At 35.1% G+C, this 18,861-nt stretch overlaps 1 protein-coding gene across 6 annotated transcripts in view; it reads right to left on the bottom strand.

The window, feature by feature from the left end:
• TMTC1 (transmembrane O-mannosyltransferase targeting cadherins 1) overlaps nucleotides 1-18,861 on the bottom strand; it is a 340,352-nt gene that overhangs the window by 270,055 nt on the left and 51,436 nt on the right. For 5 of the 6 annotated variants that reach the window (XM_069094883.1, XM_069094881.1, XM_069094882.1 and 2 more), the window contains one exon: nucleotides 11,354-11,548. The exons of the other annotated variant lie outside the window; for it this stretch is intronic. In XM_069094883.1, coding sequence (XP_068950984.1) covers nucleotides 11,354-11,548 — 195 coding nt within the window. The remainder of the gene's footprint in view (nucleotides 1-11,353; nucleotides 11,549-18,861) is intronic. 6 annotated transcript variants of the gene reach the window in all.

The raw sequence follows: 18,861 nt of genomic DNA, 5'->3' as shown, positions 1-18,861 counted from the left end.
TCAGAACTATTCATTAAGGAAGAATTTTATAACTGTATGGAAGATGGTCTGCAGGCAGGCAGCAAGCATTTATTTATTAAGCATTTACTATATAACAGGACTATGCTGAGTGATGGTTACACAAATACAAGCAAAAAGAAAGAGAGAAAGACCCTATGCTCAAGATGCTTACACTCTAATGAGGAAGGGAACACATAAAAATGAACTGGAAAGCAGAGAGGAAAATAAGGGGAACCTACATAGGGTCATGATGGCAACCTCCACAGATTCAAAAATAAAACTAGGAGAGAAATGAAGCATGCCTTCCTGGACTCATCCCTAAAATGGAAGCCCCCAAAAGAACTCACCAGTGTGAGAAGGGGACCAGTATAATGATGGGATATTGAAGGGTAAGAAGGCTACAGTCACAGAGAAGGTCCAAGGTGTGAGAGTAGCAGGTCATAAGGCAAAGTCCTTAAAGTCAGAAGCATAGCCAGGAGAGGTTAGGATTGCAAAGGGAAAAGATTAGAAAGTAGGAGTATAATTAGTAGAGGGGAGGAAGGAAATTTGGAACTCAAATTTTTAGAAAATGAATGTCAAAAATTGTCTTTACATGTAATTAGGGGGAAAAAGTAAAAAAAAAAAAGTATATTCCAAGTTTTTTCTACCCTTTCCCATTCTATTAATGATTTCACTTACTCCTATGAATTCAATTATCATCTTTAGGCAAACTACTCTTGGATCTTTAAAACAAGTTCTTATTTTTTTTTCTTGAGCTCCAGTCTGCATTTCCATCTACCAGATGGCTATCTCCACCTCGATGCTCTATGGCTGTCTCAAAATCAGTATTCCTAAAACAAAACACATTACCTTCTCTCTATGTCTTCCTCAAACCCATCTCATGTGAATGTTCTCACTATTCTTGAAGTCAACCAGGTTCATAACTTCTGCATCAAAGCTTGGACTTTTCCCTCTCTCTCACCCTCCTCTCCGCCATATCTAATAATTTGATAAGTCCTATTGAATATATCTCCACAGAATCTTTGAATCCATTCCTTTTCCCCATTCACCAAGTCACTATCCCAGTTTAAGCTCTTATCCTCTCTTGGCTAGGTTATTGCAATAGTCTAAAGCTCTAGAGTAGGGGTGGTGTAGTTAGGTAGATAAATGTATCCTTTGGCAAAGTGGCTTTCATTTTCCACATATGAGCAGAATGAAACTATGCCTGAAAGCTTGTCAAGGTTAACATGCTGAGAAGAATAAGGGCATTCAGGAAAAAAAATCCCCCTTACACATAGCTCCAGAAAGGAACTATAAAATGGAACCAAGCACTGGAGACTCTTCTTTTTCTACGCTTCTGGCATAAAAGAATGGGCTTTCTCTCCACTAGGGATTTACTGTACTCCCATCATCTATGTTCTTATCCCACTGAAGATTATAGAGCCTGTCCTTTTTTCCTTGGGTGAGCCACTTCTCCTAAAATATGTGAGTGATCCTATAAAATATTCTACATTGTTGCCCAGAAGTATGGGACACTTCTGTATCTCAAAGATAAGTACCAAAAGTCTTTCCAAGGAGATAAATGGTAAAGTCAGCTAGAGTTTCATTTCCAAGATCCAGAAATGGAGTATTTCTGAAGAAAGACAGAAGCTCTCAGGTCAGTTTATTACATCAAGTTCCGGACCTCTGTCAAATGTGAATTAACTTAAAAGAATAAAGAGAAGTTTAGAGAAGAAAAGGAAAAGAGGCAAATGCTCTATGTCTATGTCTCTGCATTCTTTATGTTGTGGCTATTTCAAATGATTGAACCTAAAAATCCTTTTAAAGCTCTGCTACTTTTTGGTAGAGGTTCTGATGTGGTGATTTCTCATTTGGAATCACCAGATCACCACATAAGAAAAGCAAAATTGAAAGACTATTAGTGAATAATCTTGTTTATAAAACACTGCAGTCAGATAAATGCTAAAGATTCTGAAAATGCATTATTTGTTCACAATTCATAATTAATTTAATATCCTGCAGAAACAAGAGGCTGTAGTATTCAAGTTCTTTGTCATTTCTGGAAAGCTGTTCATTTGATCTGGAGTTTCACAACATGCTTTTAGTATAAGCTGGGATTTTCAATTTCCCTGGGTACATGCTTCTAAAGACATCAGAATTACACTAAAATTGATTTCCATAAGAAAAAGGCAGGCAGCATGTAAGTGTCCCAATTTTAAAAGCATAATTATCAAATAAAACTCCTTCCCCCTCACATTACAAGCAAGTGTGTCCACATGCAGAACTCCAAGGGACGCTTCAAAGAAGTGAAATGATTCTTACAAACTGCATCTTAACAGAAATGTACCTTACAAAAGAAAACTACTGGCATTTTAACTCTAATTTGCTTGAAGGCCAAAAGCTAGCTTGCTCAAACCCTAGGTATAGAATACCATATTCCAGGCATGACCACTGTCAAAATGTTTGCCCCTTGAAAGAGAAAAGCCACGCATGGCATTTGGACTTGTCTCTGTGCCAGGAAGCAGCAATGCAGTCTAATGGGACACTACCTAGAGGATAACTGAAATCTCAGATACAATGGCAACTATGCAAAGTAGGAAGAGGAGGAAAGGTTTGATAGTTGGAGGTGGGAGTGAAAGCAGTGATAGAAGAGGAAGAAAGAGAGGAGCAGTCTAACAAAACAGATGAACTCTTTCCAGATATCTTCCCTAAATATATTTTGTCCAATGTTTCAGATCAGCTCACTAGATGTTTTTCATATCTCTACCCTAACACAAAAACAATGCATATTAAAGATAATCTAGAAAGGCACAGAAGATATTTATATACAGTCCATAATCTTTTCAGGATGAAAAGATTCATATGAGAATACTCCTACAATATTCATAGGGACTCTTTAAAATAATCACAAAAAAGTTTTATCTAAATTTTTAATGGAGCTCTCTCCTATCCAGCTCCAAAGTGCATCAGCTAGAAAGAACAAAATATGAAGAGTAACAGCTGGCATTTATAGAGACCCTTAAGAGTTACAAAACACATCACATAATCTCAGACTCAGGAAGTTAAAGTTCTGATATTTGTAAAATGGTGGTGCTAATAATGGCATCTGGACAAAGGATCAAATCAGAGATCTATAAAAATGCTTTGTAAACCTTAAAATGATACAGAAATATCACCTATTTACTTATATAAAAACAAGAGCAGACCATCTACAGACTTCTAGATGACAGTTATTAATCCTATTATGTCTTCAAGCCATTTCTAGTCCCCTTGTCCCATTGCCCTAAAAGCCTAATCTGAGTTCTAATATCACTATATCTTCTATGCCTAAATAACTCCCATTTTCAGCTTTATTTAGGCATTTCCTCCATCAGCATGGTGCTATTGGGCCACGGATACCAAAAGAATAGAGTATAGTGCCTAAAAAAAGAAAAATACCTAAGCACAAACCACTAAAAGTATTTCAGATACACATACTTTCGAAAAGAAGAAAGAAAAAAGATTTTATTCTACTAAAAAATTAAATGCAAATTTAAGAATTTTTCTTCAAGAAAGAAATCTATATGTTATTAGCACTGAAAACAGTAAAAAGACAATGAAATAAACATATTCTCAGGAGTGGGAAGAACATCTACTCTACCTTATGTCAGGAGGCATAACTAAGGACATCTGGTGGGTATCACAGCAAAGTGGTGCAGCAGAGTGCTGGGTCTGGAGTCAGAAAAATCTAAGTTCAAATCCAATTTCAGATACCAGCTGTGTGACCTTGGGCAAGTCATTTAATCTCTGTTTGCCTCAGTTTCCTGAACTATAACATGAGGGTAATAACAGCACCTACTTCACAGGGTTGTTGTGAGGATCAAATAAGATAACATTTGTAAAGCACTGAACACAGCGTCTGGCACAAAGTGTGACATAAATTCTAGTTGTTGTTTTTGTTGTTGGTATATTGCTGCAATGTACCAATTAGGCAAAGAATATCATTAAAAACAGGCAAAATGTCAAAATACAGCAAGGAAACCAAAGTATATAATTCCACAATAACTTTGTATCTGAAAAAATTATTCACAGGATTTCTTTAGTGCTTGCAGTGGTGGTGCCTCTTTTTAAAAGTAGGCAGAAACTTAAACAATTGGGAAAAGGAAACAAAACTGAAAAGCTTTTGCATGAGTAAAACCAATGCAGTTAGAAAATGAAAATGGGGAAAAAAGCTATGTAGCAAATTTCTCTGATAAAAGTCTAACTATAGGGGCAACTAGGTGGCACAGTGAATAGAGCACTGGTCCTGGAGTCAGGAGGACCTGAGTTCAAATGTGGCCTCAGAAACTTAACTAGCTGTGTGACCTTGAGCAAGTCACTTAACCCCAACTGCCCTCCAAAAAGCAAAAAATAAAAGTCTAACTATATGAAAGATTGATACAAATCTATCACTAGAACTACTCCCCCTCCCCAAAAAATAAAAAGTCAAAAGATATGAACAAGCAGTTTTCAAATTAAGAAACATAAGCTATCAACAACCATGTAAAAATGTTCTGAATCATTAATTAGATGAAAAATGCTCATTAAAACAACTGTGAGATTCCATTTCACATCTATCAGACTTGTAAAGATGTAAATGCAATTGTTGGAAGAGCTATAGAAGGTTAGATCAATTCATATCCAACTTAGGAATAATTGTAGCAGTCTATGGTATGGCTCATTTTAAGAAACTTTTAATGGCAATGCATTGTAGGAGGCTTCATCTTAATCATATGGCTAAACACTTTCCTGATCTTTATTTTCTCTGACCCAAAGTAACTTGAAACTATGTGTAGCCTTTAAGAACACATGTTGAAGTAAGGGACAAAGTGAGACCAACTTCATATGTATAGGAAACTATGTTAGGCATTGGGATTCATAGACAAGAAACTGTCCCTGATCTCAAGGAGTTTACATTTTACTGGGAGTGGATGCAATATGCACACAGATAAGTAAAAACATAATGATTTGCACATGTAACCCTATGGAGGGATAGAAGAAGGTTTGTTCTGGGGTAAGCTAGGTATGAGATACCTCTGACTTTGAGCTTTATAGAGGTGATCAAAATTAGAAATGGTACTTTTCTGATTTTTTTCCCATATTTTCTCAACAGCAGCACTGCTAATAGAACTGTGAATTATTCTAAACTTTTTGGAACTATAACCCCCAAATCACTAAACTGTTTATACTCTGTGACCCAGAAATCTAGTAAACATATACTGTAATGAGGTCATAAATAAAAAGAAAGGTTCCATATAAACAAAAATTTTAATATATTTTATCTATTTTGATATTTCCAAATTAAATTTATAAATTTTATAGTTTTAAAAAATTTTTGTAAAAATATAGCAGCCCATAGTAGCAAAGACTAGATACAAACAGTGCCAATTGATTGGAGACATTATGGCATGTGAATATAACTTAATTGTAAGAAATGACAAAAATGATAGATTCAGAGAACCATATCTATCTAATTATATTGATATCAATCGATATCAATATATACTTATAAGAGCAGATCCACAGTAAATTAAGCAGAATTAACAGCAGTGATCAGTCATATAATGAAAGCTTTAAATAACAGCCTGAAAGTAGGAAGACTTTTCACATGCTAGAAAATATCTTCTTAAAAATTACAGGACACAAATAGATAAAAAAAATATGGTAGCCTATGGAATCAATTATCTCTACCAATCCAGCTTTAACTTCCTTCCTGACTCCTAGTTTTACACTTCTGATTGCCTATTAGACTTCTAGAACTGAATGTCTTGTAAACTCAGCATAACCAAAACTGAACTCATTATCTTCCTCTCCAAACCCTCCCCTCGTCCAAATTTGTCTATTAGTGTCAAGAGACCCCACACTACCATCCTCCCAGGCCCTCAGGATAGAACTCTAGGTGTCATCCTCTCCTCCTTACAAATCCAGTCCTCCCCATATTCAATCTGTTGCCAATGCACTTCAATTTTTACTTTAGTAACATCTCTCACATATGCCCCCTTCTCTCCTTTGATACTGACACCACCCTATTTCATTCACAGGCCCTCATCACCTCAGGAAAATGATAATAAATTAATCATATTAAAAACAAAACAATCCAAATTAACATGATATTGAAACTGTAAATACAGAAAAAGATTTTGATAAAGGAATGAAAATATGACTACATGAATGTCTGTCAATGAATAATACACTAAAATAATAATCGCTTCTCAATAAGTCAGTCTCTGAGAATTGAATGTATTACAATAGTTCAGTCTGCATGCACATTTGGTTGGTGTCCCAGGTGATACTTGGAGAACTGCACTAGTATTAACAACTCACACTGACCAAGTTCCAAAATGTGTTGTTAACGAATAAATTAAACAGCAAAGAACAGTAATATATGTTTTTCCACCAGATGGAGCTATATTCAAACAACTAGTCATATGTCACCAACATCTAGAAGGCATTGTTCTCATCTGCCCATTGGGGGTGGCAGGAGTCTTCATATGTTTGAGGTAATCATCCCCCTCACTCACCAACGGCTTTGAGGCCTGTCAGCCTCAACTTGGTTGCTCATTGCTCAGACAGTTTTACCAGGGTGTAGCTGCTGTGCATGCTACAGCTTCTTGGAGCCATAGGTGAGAGTTGGGTGAGGACCACTTAAAGTTTGGTCATACACTGAAGATGCCAGTGTCATCCACTGCATCCCAGGCTGTCACCAGTTTTCTTGACTTTTGTCTCGCCCCTGAACTTTGATTACTCTAGAAGAGAGAGGTTGCTGACTTTGTGCAACTCTGCCTCACATAGGTCCAATTCATGCACAAGTCAAGACATAAGTGATTTATGGGTCATTTTTTAAAACAAATTATAAACAAGAGGTATCCTCTCTGGTGTCCACACTTGAGACTTCCTAAAAGGCTGTAGTATCCCTAATGCCCACCACAGTGTGCTCAGTCTACAAAAAGACTACTTCCCCTTCCACCACACCAAGCTTCTCATGGCATGGCGGTTGTTGGTATTAGTATTAATGTAGGGATATGGAAAGTCAATGCTACCCCCACATGTTAAATTTAGAAAAACGTTTATGCCTCACTCCACTTAACTGAAATATTTCCCAGCTCAAATTTGACGCATCTGATTGGGAAATTTCCTAGCTCAATTTTGACCCTCTAATTATAATTCATAGGAAATCAACTATTCTGTGATCAGAGGGTTCACTAAACCCCAAAAGAGTAAAATTGAAAAGAAACTGTCAAGCACTCCCTCTTGGGTAGTACCTGACTTAACTGTCACAAACCTAAACTTCCTGCTGAGCCCTTCCTCCTTTCCAAGGTTAGGAGAAGGGATTTGGAGTCTAAAATCTCTCAATTTAAACAGGAAAGCACAGGTGGCACAGAGAGAAGTGCTCATTTCCTTGTTTGTTGGCTCACCACTTCTCCATTCCCCACAGAAGCTGGCAATAGTCAGTACTCTCTGAAATCTGCCCTGGTAGCAATACTATGAGAAATCTCCTTCTGGAGCTTGCATCTCTACTCCAGGTCTAGAGCTCAGCTCTCCTTATCACTGCTCTTGGTCTGTAGGTAGTACCTTGGGCCAGGTCACAGATAGTATAATCCACTTTGCCAAATCCATTGTAGCTTTGGCTTGGTTAAAATGACAGAGAACCTAAGTTCCTTCCTCCATACCAAACCAAAGTGTAGTCCTCTCTCTGCTTTTGAATCCTAAGTCAAATGGTGGAGTAGAAGTCCTTCCCTTGCGATCTATACACAGGCTTACTGAACCTGCCACTCCCAGGAATTCTGCAGACCTTCCTCCCCCCTTTGTACCATAGGATGGTGAAACACCACTGTAGAAATAACCACTACACATGTGAAAGGCAAAATTTTTTCCAACGTTGGCAAAACATTTTTCATAATAAATAAATAAGGGTAAAGTCAATTGACCTTTACATATGCTTTAAAAGCAATAAAATGCTTAATCAATCTATCATAGGCTTTAGACTAAGTGGGAAAAGTTGCTCAAATTGGAGTGACATTACCGAAGAATCATGTTTGGAAAAGCCAATGAAGTTTATCCAAACCCTCTGGAAGCACTATATATTATCAAGCTAGAGAACTTTAGTCATTCCAGAGGCTGGAGCAAGTGAAGCTTTCTAGCACACCCCTGAGGACTATCTGGACACACAAAAAAAATCTGCACTCCATCCTTGGCCAGATCTCCTGCTTTCTGTCCTGTTGCTCCCCCACTCCCACCTTCCAGCCCCCACTGGCCACAAGGATCCTTTGCAATTATCCCCACCTAGGATAGTTGACAGCAAGGGGTCGCACCTACAGGCCACAAACCCATCAATGAATTAGCAGGATATCTACCCCAAGCATATGAAGACTACTCTCCTCAGTGGAAGAAACAGATGAGAACAATTTGTCCCAATGGCAATGAAGGCAGCTAAAGCTTGTGCTGTGGAATACTCAGAGCATGGTCAGACATCAAAGACACCATGGTCATCCACTGCAGCCTGGACCATCTCCAGTCATCTTGACTTTTGTCTTGCCACTGAACTTTGATGACTGGAAGAAAGAATGAGTCTGACAACTTTGTGCAACTCTGCCTCACTAAATCCAATGCACATGCAGGTAAAGACCACCCTGTGCTGTTATTGGTCCTCCTCAAAGCAAAGGGTGGACAACATATTTTGCATGATTTTACATGTATAATCAAGATAATACTGCTTTCCTTCTCACTGAGTGGGGGGACACGGGAATGAGGAAGAGAATTTGGAACTCAAAATTTTTAAAAATGAACGTTAAATCAAATTTTACATGTAATTGGAAAATATTTGACAAAATAAATTTATTGAAAAGGAAGTTGAACTTGGAGTACTCAAAAATCCTAATTATGGTCTAAAAGAATAGATTAATTTTTTTATTTCCTCTCTCTTCATAGCAGAGACATAGGGCAGAATATTGTATATGCTTTCAGATGTCATCACTTTATGCTGGGTTTTTTAAATTTATTTTTCTTTGTTACATGGAAAGATTTAATCTGAGTGGTTGACTGACAGTGGCAGGAGAGGCAGTTGCAAAGGGAAAGACACCTCCAGAAATAACTAATTGAGTACAAAGGGCATTATTAAAAACCTTTTTTTAAAAAATGCTATAAATTTTTTTTCCAGTGATCTCATTGGAATTGAGTCCTCCATGTAGAAACTCCCTACACTGATGCAGATAGGCAACTCAATTGCAATTTTTAGTCCTAGAGAGTTGCCTAGGAGACATCAAAAGTTTCAGTGACTTACCTAAGGTCATATAGCTAGTTTTTATCAGACACAGAACTTGAACTCAGGTCTTTCTGACTCCAATACTGGCCCTCTATCTACCATGCCACACTGCCCCTCAGGCATGTGTACTGGTGTTTAGTTGTATCAATTGTATCCAGCTCTTCCTGACTTCATTGGGGTTTTCTTGGCAAAGACACTGGAGTGGTTTGCCATTTCCTTCTCCAGCTCATTTTACAGACGAGGAAACTGAGGCAAACAGGGTTAAGTGACTTGCTCAGGGTCATACAGCTGGTAAACATCTGAGGTCAGATTTGAACTCAGTTCTTCCTGACTACAGGCCAAGCAGTCTATCCACTGCCCTGCCTAGCTGCCCACACATGTGTATATGAAAATGCATGTGTGTATATATATATATATATATATAGATAGATAGATATATGTATATGTAAATATACACACACATCTAATCATACATTTAGTTATATCTATGTAATCAAATATATACATATATGTATGTATATACAGAGAGAGAAAGAGGAAGAGAGAGAAAATTGGCCTTTAGTGTTAAATATTTTTGTCAGCTTCCTATATATGTGTATATCGATCCTTAATTGGTGATATTTACTGAAATATTTTTCCCACTCTTAAGTTTCTTAATCTATCTTCATTTATTTTATTTGTGTATCTGTTTTTCTTATGTAGAGAAAATTACCAATTTAATTTTTTGTGATCTCTTCTAACCTTTAGTTTAAAATTCTACAATATACACATATATATACATATATACATGTGTATATCTACATATATATACATATATATATATATATATATAGACAGGGCATGTTTACATACATGCAAGTATACCCTGTGTGTTTACATATATTTTTAGCCTAATATCCTTCTTCCACTATCTTGTATCTTTATCACAGAATTTCAGAGTTGGAAGAGACCATAAGAGTTCTTGTTTTCTCAGAAGTAACTGACCCTGGAATTATCTTCATCCACAGATATTTATATAGTGTTTAAAAACATACAAAGCTTTTTTATATAAATGACTTCATTTGATCCTCACAACAACCCTATGAAACAAACAATAAAAATATTTTTATTTTTCAGATGAAGAATCTGAGGCTGAGAGAAGTTAGATGTGTTGTTCACAGTCATAGAGTTAATATTTAAAGTATAATTCAAATTCACATGTTTCTGATCCTAAGGAATCCAGCATTCTCTATATTATTCAATGACTGATAAACAATAGGAAAGATTTTTTTCCTGTGACCAATAAACTATCAATCGCTCAATCTGATTCATAAAAGCAAGAAGCCAATTTGGATTCATTCTAGGACTGTTCTCAAAGTTGGAAGTAGGTACTGAGATTAACTGTAACTTACCCTGTGGATGTTTAGGGAATTAGCTAGATGTAATTCTAACCTGATACTCCCTCGCTGAGGAGGGGCAAATTGGCAAGCCTCATGGCCCCAATCTCCTGCTCTCCTTCTGGCAGGAATCAATGTCTCCCTTGGAGATGGGTGAGCAGAGGAGATTCTGGTGAAGTACATTTATTCAGGTCCACACAAACATAAATAATCTACATGAGCACACATAAACACACATTACAAACAAACTATTTACTCTTTTTAATGGAGGAGTTTCATGCCTATGCCTTCCTCTTCCCATTCCACATCACATCAACTATCAGAACTTACAGTGAATCACTGGAAAAGGACCAGTACCCCTCTACCCTACTGTGACAATCATAGATTTACAACTAGAAGGTCATCTAGTCCAGCCTCTTCATTTTACAATTGAAGAGGCTGAGGCCCAGAGAGGAAAAATAATTTGCCTGACATTCAACTAATAATTGGCAGACCCAAGATTTGAACCCAAGTCCTCTAACTCTAACTCCAGTTCCCTTTCCACTATAGCACACTCCCTCCTAAAATCAAACATCACCAAAAGTAAAAACCCCAAAACAACCTAAACCCTTGTCACTCATCCTTAATCATCACAGAACAACCAATGACAGCTTTATTAGAATTCTTTTTGTTATGGAATGTTGAAAAAGCAACTGACAGCAAGCTTGCAGAATTATACCTCAAAATGTTCCACACTGCTGGCCTAGACACAGGGAATCTTACATTCTTCTGCTCAGTAGGCAATAGGGAAGGGCATGAGTTCCATGTCCCTTTGGGATGTTGCTTTGCATTTTCCTTGTCAGAGGAGTGTAGCAAGGCAAGTTCAGAGGCTACAGGCTGTTGAGCTATCCACTGCTGCACTTCTTGGTTGCCCCTAATTACACATAAAATTGAAAATAAACAATATATTAGAAAGCAAAAGACAGGAAAAAATTTTTTTTAACTCTGTTAGAGTCGTTTCTAACACACATTTGTTGTCATAAAAGATGATGTATGGAAAAGTCATCCCAATCCATACATAAAATGTCACCTTATTCAATAATGAGTTTTCCCTTCACTTGCTAGACTATTTCAAACATACTAGTAATTGTTTTCATTTATGCTTCTTGAATCTTCAAATTATTTCACACTAAAGAGAACTTTAGAGATCATCCAATGCAACCCTCTCAGTCATTAGATGAGGGAATTAAGCTCTAGAGAAGTTCAATGACTGGGTCAAGGACGCATGAATATGTCCATGCTAGGGCAGAGATAAGAATCTGGCCTACTCAATGGAAAGAGATCAGGGTCCTTGTTAATATACCAGTCTGCTTTCACTTCTGGAAAACCATGGAGGATTGTTTTTAACAGGAAGAGTAAACAATTCTTAGACAAAATACAAATTGTTACAAAACACAGAATTAGAATATGTGATTTCAATTTGCAAAACAGTATTACATTTGTTTCTAGACTTCATGGCAAAGTACTGAGATTTTGGAAAATACTTGGATTATTCATTAATCACCAGAAATTATTATTCTTTGTTACAGACTCTTAAAATAAAGAAGAGGACAAGAAGCAAAGCAAAATCATGATGGGGCTAAAACATAAGGAGATGGCATCTACAAATCTATGAAGACAGTGGCAGGTAGTGTTCTCCTCCTTAAGTGAGGACACCAAGTCACAGGATTCTGAACCCTATACAGCGATATCCAGTTATAATTTAAAATAACCATGTCTGATCCAAGCCACAGTCTTCACATTAAGACAGCACATATATTTATTGTCAGTGAAGCAAAGCAAAATTACATTAGGATGTAGCTGAAAGGTAAAACCAGGAAAAGAGACAAAATATTTTTATAGTTTGCTCTCTAAAAACTGAGACAAGATGGTCCATCTGTTACTATATCATAGTTGCTCTCATCCATTTGAAAAGAAGTCATCTACTGAGACTTAATGGTAAACACTGAAAAGTTAAGAGCAAATGATAGAAGGTCCAGTATAGCCCTAGGGGAAAAACTCATTCAAGCAGGTGGCTTTCAGAGCACTGCATGGCCTAAAAGGGAAAAGCTATTTGTTCAATGGGAGTTTTGTCAAAGCATTAACCATGATCCTTGACATTATTATATGGTTGAAATTTCTTAAGCACCAATATCAGACAATTAAATACACTCAAATTCTCACATGAACAGGCAAGAAGTTGATTAAATTTTAATGACTTGACTCAGATCTTTACCACCTGGTAATACTGATAGGTTTTTTAGTTCAAGGAAAACAGAGAAGTAGGGAACCTTATAAAACAATCTTTCTGTTTTTAAAGATTAATATTTTCTTCTTTTATGGCCAGGCAAGGAATAAGAATCATAAATAATAGTATAAAATTGATGACATCTTATGTTATAAAATTTTTATTAAATGTAGATTTTGCAAGGAAAACAACTTCAAAGTTGACTTAAAGTATTTACATTCTTCAGACACTTTTTTTCCTATGGTCCAAGAGTTAGCAGGCCAAAAGTATATACACTGTTACAATCTGTGTAATACTTTGGTAAAAATCAACTAAAATATGAAACAATTTGAAAATAAGGTGTGACTATAATGTGATGTGGCTTAGAAACTGACTGAAAAGGCAGTTCCACAAAAATAATTACAAAAATATTTTGAGAAAAAAGTTACCTCATTAAAGTATTTGGGGAAGCCTGGGTCATACAACTAGGAAAATAGTATAATTTCTATAATATTAATTCCCCCATGAAGTTTTATTTCTAAGAGTGAAGCACAGTAAAAATAAGGAGGACAAGGGAAGATCAGCAAAAGCAATGACTGAAAATGGATACAAAAGGGACCTCAAATTTTGTACTTCAAAAGTTCAAAACTCTGTTAATTAAAGAGAGAAAAAAAGACTATAGAATTAATGAACAAAACTAAAATCTTTTCTTTGAAAAGATGAACAAAATTGATCAGTCCTTAGTTGACTTGATTCAAAAGAGGAGGGAAGGAACTCAAACTGTCAAAATTTAAAATGAATAAGGTAAAATTACAACAAAGGAAAAATAAAAATAGCTACCAGGACATACTATGCATAATTATGTGCCAGCAAAGTTCTAAATTTTTTTAAATGAAGGGATATTTACAGAAACATGAAATATTCACATTAACATAATAAATATAGATTTTAAGAATTAATAGCCATAGGTAAACTGCCCAAGTAAAAAATCTTGGCCAAAATAAACTTAAAGTGAATTCTATTAGAATTTTAAAGATTAATTTTTAAACTACAAAATTATTCTCAACAATTTAGGAAGAAAACAGTTTATCAAACACTTTATAGGAATAAATATAGTCTTGATTCCCCAGCCAAAAAAGGACAAAGGAAAGAAAAATAAACTGTTAACAAATAATGATTTAGAAATTTTTAAAAATAAAATCTTGGCCAAAAAAAAGAAAAACTATAGAAATGTATATCTAAAAAGTATATATTCACTACGATTAGGTTGAATTTGTACCAGAGATGAAAGGATGGTTCAACATTTGAAGACAACAAATAATAAGAAAGTTTTTTTTAAAGACAATTAATTAAATAGGTATAGAAAAAGCCATGGGTGGACAGCCAGGTGGCTCAGCGAGTAAGAGCACCGGCTCCAGTGTCGGGATGACCTGGATCAAATCCAGACTCAGATACTCAGCACCACACCCAGAAATAATAACTGGCCGTGTAACCTTGAGCAAGTTACTTAACCCCAATTGCTTTAAAAAAAAAAAAAGAAAAAAGAAAAAGCCATGGAGAAGGCATATAACTCATTTATGCTGTTAAAACACACACACACACACACACACAGAGAAACACACATCCCAAAGTATAGGTACAGAAGTTCTTTTTCTAAATTGTTATTTATTTATTTTTAACATTCTTTTTTTAATTGAGTTCCAAATTTTCTCCCTCCCTTCAGCCTGTCCCCTACCCATTGAGAAAGCAAGCAATATATCCATTAATTATATATGTGATACAAATTTCATGTGAAATTTATTTCCATATGAGACATATTGCCAAAAAAAAAAAAAGGAAAAAAAAAAAAAGAAAAAAGGTTACACTTCAATTTGCACACACAGTTCATCAGTTCTCTCTCTAGAGGTAAATAGCATTTTTCATCTTGAGTCCTTCCGAACTATTTTGTTTCCCTGTGTTGATTAGAGTAGCTAACTCACAGCTGATCACTATTACAGTCTTGCTGTTACTGTTACAATTCTCTCTTGTTCTGCTCACTTCACATTGCATCAATTCATAGGATTATGGAACACTTTGATTTCTCCTGAAAACTGTACGTTCACATCCTTTGACCATTTGTCTATTGAGGAATGGCTCTTATTTTTGTAAATTTGATATGATTCTCAATATATTTGGGAAATGAGGCCCTTCAGGGAAACATGCTCTAAATTTCCCCCCCCCCAATTTCCTGCCTTCCTTCTCATTTTAGCAGCATTGGTTTTGTTCGTACAAAAACTTTTTACTTTCATTGTAATCAAAACTATATCCATTATACTTCCTGTGATCCTTTCTATCTCTTTTTTGGTCATAAATTCTTCCCTCATGCATAGATCTGACAAGTAAAATTTTCCACACTTCCCCAATTTGCTTATATCATACCTTATATCTAAGTCATATATCCATTTCGATCTTATCCTGGTATATGGTGTGAAATGTTGGGCTATGCTTAAGTTTCTTCCAAATTGCTTTCTAGTTTTCCCTGATTTTTGTCAAAGAATAAATTCTTGTCTCAAAAGTTTGCATCTTTGGGTTTATCAAACATGGTAACTTATGACTGTGTATTGCATAACTAATCTATTCTACTGACCCACTGATCTATTTCTTAGCCAGTGCCAGATTGTTTTGATGATTACCACTATGTAGTATAGTTTGAAATCCCATACAGGTGAGGTCACCCTTCCTTCATATTTTTTCCTTGATTCCCTTGATATTTCTTGACCTTTTTCTCTTCCAGATGAATTTTATCATTATTTTTTCTAGATCTATAAAATAATTCTTTGGTAGTAGAAGAGACTTTTCTTAATATGATAAAAAATTATCTAAAACTTAAAGCTTATCTTCAATGGGGAAACACTAGAAGCATTTCCAATAAATACAGAAATAGAGTAAAGATGCCTCCCTTTCTCTTCTATTATCTACACATTTCTAGAAATACCAATGATAAAATAAGACAAAAAACTTAGATTCATAATGATAGGCAAATAAGAGAGAAAACTCTTCTTTTTTGCTGATGACGTCATAGTTTGCATATAATACCCTAAAAAAATCAGTGAGAGAGAGAAAGAGAAAGAGAGAGAGAATCAGGCATATCATTAAAGAATCAAAATAAAAAATAAACACAAAAGTTAAAAATATTTATATACAGTAATAGTAAAATTCAGGAAAAAAATAATAGAAGAGAAAGTTTCATTCAAAAGACCTAAAAAAGACCTATAGCTTTTATTATAACATTCACGAAATATTCTTTGTAGAAATAAAGAATTCATGACTAGATTGTGCCAGTAATAAATGATAATAATAAATAATAAAAATGAGAATGCTACCTAAATTAATTTACAGCTTTAATACTTCATATAAATCAAACTACAAAGTGGGATATTTTATAAAGCTGTATAAAACAATGAGAAAATTCATTTGGAGGAACAAAAGGGCCTAGACCATCAAGGGAAATAACGGGAAGAAAAGTAGGGCTGAAGAAGAAAGCTGGGTCAAAGAGTATGCACAGTTTAATAACTTAAGTGCTCATTTTCCCAAAGGCTCTCCAGTATTTGTCATTTTTTTCTTTTCTCATGTTTGTTAATCTGATATGTATCAGGTGGGACCTCCGTAATCTATCAGTATCAGATTTCATAGTAACAAAAGTAGTTACAAAGTAGTAACCATTGAAAATTTGATACTTATTAAACAAAATTTGATATTCATCAAAAATGAGAGGTTGATCAGTGTAACAGATTAGATGCACTCCATACAGAAGTAAATGAATATATTATAGTATTCAATAAGCATAAGCTGCTAGGAAGACTGGAAAGCAGGTGAGCAGAAATTATATATAGGTCAATACCATATAGCAAGATAATATACAAATGGATACATGACATAAAAAGTGACATCATAAGCAAGTAAGAAATACATTTTCAGATTTATGAATAAAGGAGGAGTTCATGACCAAATAAGCAAACAGAGAGGATCACACAGGATAAAATGGACAATTTTGATTGCATAAAATTTTATATTTCTGCAAAATAGTAATATAGTTAAAATTTAAAAAGAAACAGATAAATAGGAAAAATATCTTCAAGTTTTTCTCATAAAGGTTTCATATCCAAGCTAAGGAACTGATAAAAATTTCTGAGACAGGGGCAGCTAGGTGGCACAGTGAAATAGCGCCAGCCCTGGAGTTGGGAGGAATTGAGTTCAAACCCGACCTCAGATACTTGACACACTTACTAGCTGTGTGACCTTAGGCAAGTCACTTAACCCAAATTGCCTTGCCTTCCTCCCTCCAAAATATTTTTTTAATTTCTAAGACTAAAAACCATTTATCAATAGAAAAATGGTCAAAGCTCTGAATAGGCAGTTTATAAAGGAAGAAATCTAAGCTATCCTCTCAACAAACATATGAAAAAAATGTTCCAAATCAATAATAGAGAAGTAGAAACTAAAGTAACTCTGAAGTCCAACCTGACATCTATAAGATTAGTAAAGATGACAAAAGAGAAAAATGATAAATATTGGTGGAATTGTGGGAAAATGAGCACACTAAGATAATACTGGTTCAGCCATTCAGGAAAGCAATTTGGAATTATATCCTAAAATTGTGTATACACTTTGACCCCACTATACCACTAGTAGTCCTGTTCCCAAAATAGATCAAAGAAAAAGGAAAAGAATTCATTTGTTTGAAAATATTTATAACAACTCTTTCCATAGTGACCAAAAACTGAAAACAAAGAGGATATCTATTTATTAAAGAATGCTTAAGGTATATGAATATAATAGAATATTATTGTCCACAAGAAATTGTGAATGGACAATTTCAGAGAAAACTGGGAAGGTCTATATGAAATGATGCAGAGTGAAGTAAGCAAAATTAAGAATTTATGCAATGACAAAAACAATGCAAACAAAAATTTTTTGAAATTTCAGAATGTTGATTAATGCATTAATAAATCATGATGCCAGAGATGAAGCATGCTACCCAGGCTTCCTGCCCAAAAGATGAAGCACTTAAAAATGTGAAATGAGGCACACATTTTTAGAATTTAGCCAATGTGGAAATTTGTTATGCTAAGTTATGCATATTTATTATTATGCTTTTATTTATTTCTTTGGTCAATTGGCAGGGGCAATTGGAGGGAGAAATAATAAATGCTTGTAAAATGAAGGAAAAAAACAAAAAAGAAACTCAATACTTGAGTTTTCTCCATGCATTGAAAATTACTGAATTTTATAACTATGACTCTGAAGTGAGATATTTTAGTTTTGATGCTGATGGTAGGAAGAAAATTGTAAAAATTATGGCAGAATAGTTTCTTTTAATTTAATAAATTACAAGGAATGGAAAAATCAATTCTAAAATAAATTTTGCTATATAGTAACACTCACAAGAGAAGCAATCATCTATTTGATCCTAGTTGTACTAGATGACCACTGAGACATCTGAGAATGCTGTAATTCTACACATACATCTCAGATAGCAGCAGATATATATATATATCTGTCTCTAGGATAACAGCAATCTGCCTAGATGAAAGAATCAAGCCATTTATAATGAATAAATGGCACCTAAGTCAACAGTTCTGGACCCTCTTTTCCATTCACTCATGCCTACTTACATTCGTTCCCCTTCTTTGCTTTCCTTTTCCCTTATCAATCATACTTAAGATATTGGTTGCTGACCTCTGAACTAATTCACTGACAATCATTTTACTCATTGGTTCCTCCAAGAAAGATAGCCAGATGTCAATTTTACTTCAGATTTTTGTTGTTGTTCAGTAGTTTCAGTCATGACCAACTCTTCATGGGTTTTCTTGGAAAAGATACTAGAACTGTTTATAATTTCCTTCTCCAGCCCATTTTACAGATGAGAAGATTGAGGCACACAGGGTTAAGTAACTTGCTCAGGGCCACACAGCTATCATCTGAAGCCATATTTGAACTCG

The sequence above is a fragment of the Petaurus breviceps genome, unplaced genomic scaffold (assembly GCF_028583685.1).
Source record: "Petaurus breviceps papuanus isolate PSGF00001 unplaced genomic scaffold, PetGlider_PUasm1.0 221, whole genome shotgun sequence".
In the NCBI taxonomy this organism is placed as follows: Eukaryota; Metazoa; Chordata; class Mammalia; order Diprotodontia; family Petauridae; genus Petaurus; species Petaurus breviceps.
The sequence above is the reverse complement of the archived record's forward strand: the minus strand, read 5'-3'. Positions and strand labels throughout refer to the sequence as shown.